Source organism: Austrofundulus limnaeus, unplaced genomic scaffold (genome assembly GCF_001266775.1).
Source record: "Austrofundulus limnaeus strain Quisiro unplaced genomic scaffold, Austrofundulus_limnaeus-1.0 Scaffold558, whole genome shotgun sequence".
NCBI lineage: Eukaryota > Metazoa > Chordata > Actinopteri > Cyprinodontiformes > Rivulidae > Austrofundulus > Austrofundulus limnaeus.
In genome coordinates, this window is record NW_013952960.1 from 247,635 (window position 1) to 249,748 (window position 2,114).

A 2,114-nucleotide genomic window follows, 5' to 3' on the forward strand; every position below is an offset into this window, starting at 1 on the left:
TTATTATTTCATTTTTTAACGAAATGAAATGAAATGAATGAACGAACGAATAAATAATGTGCTCCGGATGGAGATTGGTATGTTTTGCACTTAAAAAAAATAAATAAATAAAAAATAAAACCCACAGACATTACTGCTTTCTTACTGTTTTTAATAATCTAATGTAACCAAAATGAATTTGCCACAATAATCCCAACAACATAGTAACAAATGTGTTCCGATATGGACATCTTGTGCGATTTGCGAACACTTCACTTTATTATCTATACTGGATAATAAAATTCACAACAGCACAAGAAACACCTGAATAAGAAATCCTGTGTAAATTGTAAAAACTAACAATACCATAAAAACCAAACAGGCGTTTATTAAAGTGAACCAGTGCAAAAAGAGTGCTGTAGGAATGCTTGATCACGATTATCGTAGCTGCAAGAACAAACACATGAAACTAATCATTAAAAAGGCTTATTCAGTTAGAGAAAAGCTGCAAGAGCATCGACTACATTGACACTGTACTTACAGTTATATAAGCTATGGCACTGTCTGAGTCCACTGCTCCATACTGGGCTGGGCTCAAATCCGAACTTTGCTAAAAAAAAAATATGTGGGAAAACTTATTCTGGCAATGCGGCATACTGAACAACTTCAAAAAGCAGTATCATTTGAAAACATTTGGTTGAAACAAAACATTTGGACCACCAAGCCCCAATCAGTTTGACAGCAGTGACGATTATAAGAGTAAACCCACATCTGTGATTCCAACAAGAATGTGTTTTATAAAAAACAGCCAGATAAAGTCCAAACATGGCAGAAATCAGCTGAAGGTTTTAAAGTTTTTATTATTTTTTTTTAAGATAAAAAGTGTTTGAGAACAAACACATTCTTGCTGGTGCAATCAAGTGCGATGATTGGATAAAAGACTGAAATCATGCAGAGCATTTTTTTTGAAGATTTTGATTGTTATTATGATTTGTGGTTTAGGTCCGATAATCGATCCAGCATCATGGCCTCAGTTAACCTCTGTAAACAACACAGGAGAGACGTGCTTCCCTGTCATGATGATAAAAAATGAACATTAGCAAAATTGGAAAAAAAAAACATTTAAAAATGACCTGAAGCAGCCTGCTGCTTGGATTAAGAAAAAAATAAAAAACAGGCAGGTAAGAATGACTGAGGTAGAGTAAAAGTCTCATTTCTCTCAGTTCTAGTCAGTGTTTTTGATCACAACACCTTTCCCCCCTGCATGTTCCATCTGAAAACCAAAAAGAAAGAGAAACCAAAAGAGAGAGTCCAAAGAGAAAAATATCCCCGCTCTACTGTACGTCTGAGGCATTGCTGTCAGATTGGAGGTAGTTGCTGCCTTTTACCCGGGTGTAGTGGACATAGCGACTTTCATTGGCGGAGAGGCCTCCGCAGGAGCAGAGACGACCGGTAAACAGGTTCTCTATGTCCTCCAGCTGTAAGCCTTTGGTCTCTGGGAGGCAGCCGTAGACGAAGAGGAGACCCAGCACCACCAGGCCTGTGTACATGAAGAACGCACCTGGACAGACACACGTTTGATTCAATTAAAGCTCGCTCCTCATCTCACAGCTACGGCTGAGCACCACTAACAAACAATACCTGAGCTCTACGTGGTGTTTCCTGCATATAAACAGTGTTTTAACACGTCCTCATATAAAAACACTGAACATTACTACATGTCCAACTGACTAAATGTGAAATAAATACAACATAACACAGAAATACTATTAAAAGTGAAACTAGGAGAGTTTTAATCACTGTTGTCGTAAGTAGCTGCTGTGTTGAATTCAGAACTCTCCTATTTTCCCACAGAGAACTCCCACTGGAGGGGCATTCCAGTTTAAATTTATGACTTAAAAGTCATAAATGTGTATCGGGGGTATGAGTGGAATGTGGCGTCCTTGTATGTCTTTGACTGAGTGGGGGTGAGGATGAGGGTGGGATGGTGCGATTGTGTATGTTTGGGTATTTGTCTGCGGTCTGGGCTGCCCCTACTGCTGGTTTATCTGGAGGCCCACTGCTGCTCGGCCCCCCGGTGGGGTGTGTGTCGGCCTGGCCTGGTGACTGCCTGCTGGGGCTCGGGACCTCTGGAC

At 40.1% G+C, this 2,114-nt stretch overlaps 1 protein-coding gene across 6 annotated transcripts in view; it reads right to left on the reverse strand.

The window, feature by feature from the left end:
• Positions 1 to 134: 134 nt before the first annotated feature.
• Positions 135 to 2,114, reverse strand: part of LOC106530789 (proton myo-inositol cotransporter) — a 16,713-nt gene continuing 14,733 nt past the window's right edge. For 2 of the 6 annotated variants that reach the window (XM_014026496.1, XM_014026495.1), the window contains exons 11-12: positions 1,368 to 1,540; positions 135 to 589 (exon numbers count right to left, since the gene is read on the reverse strand). In XM_014026496.1, coding sequence (XP_013881950.1) covers positions 500 to 589; positions 1,368 to 1,540 — 263 coding nt within the window. In that variant the 3' untranslated portion in view covers positions 135 to 499. Of the gene's footprint in view, positions 590 to 976; positions 1,541 to 2,114 lie in introns of those variants that run through there. The other 4 variants (XM_014026499.1, XM_014026498.1, XM_014026497.1 and 1 more) reach the window with 3 other exon arrangements.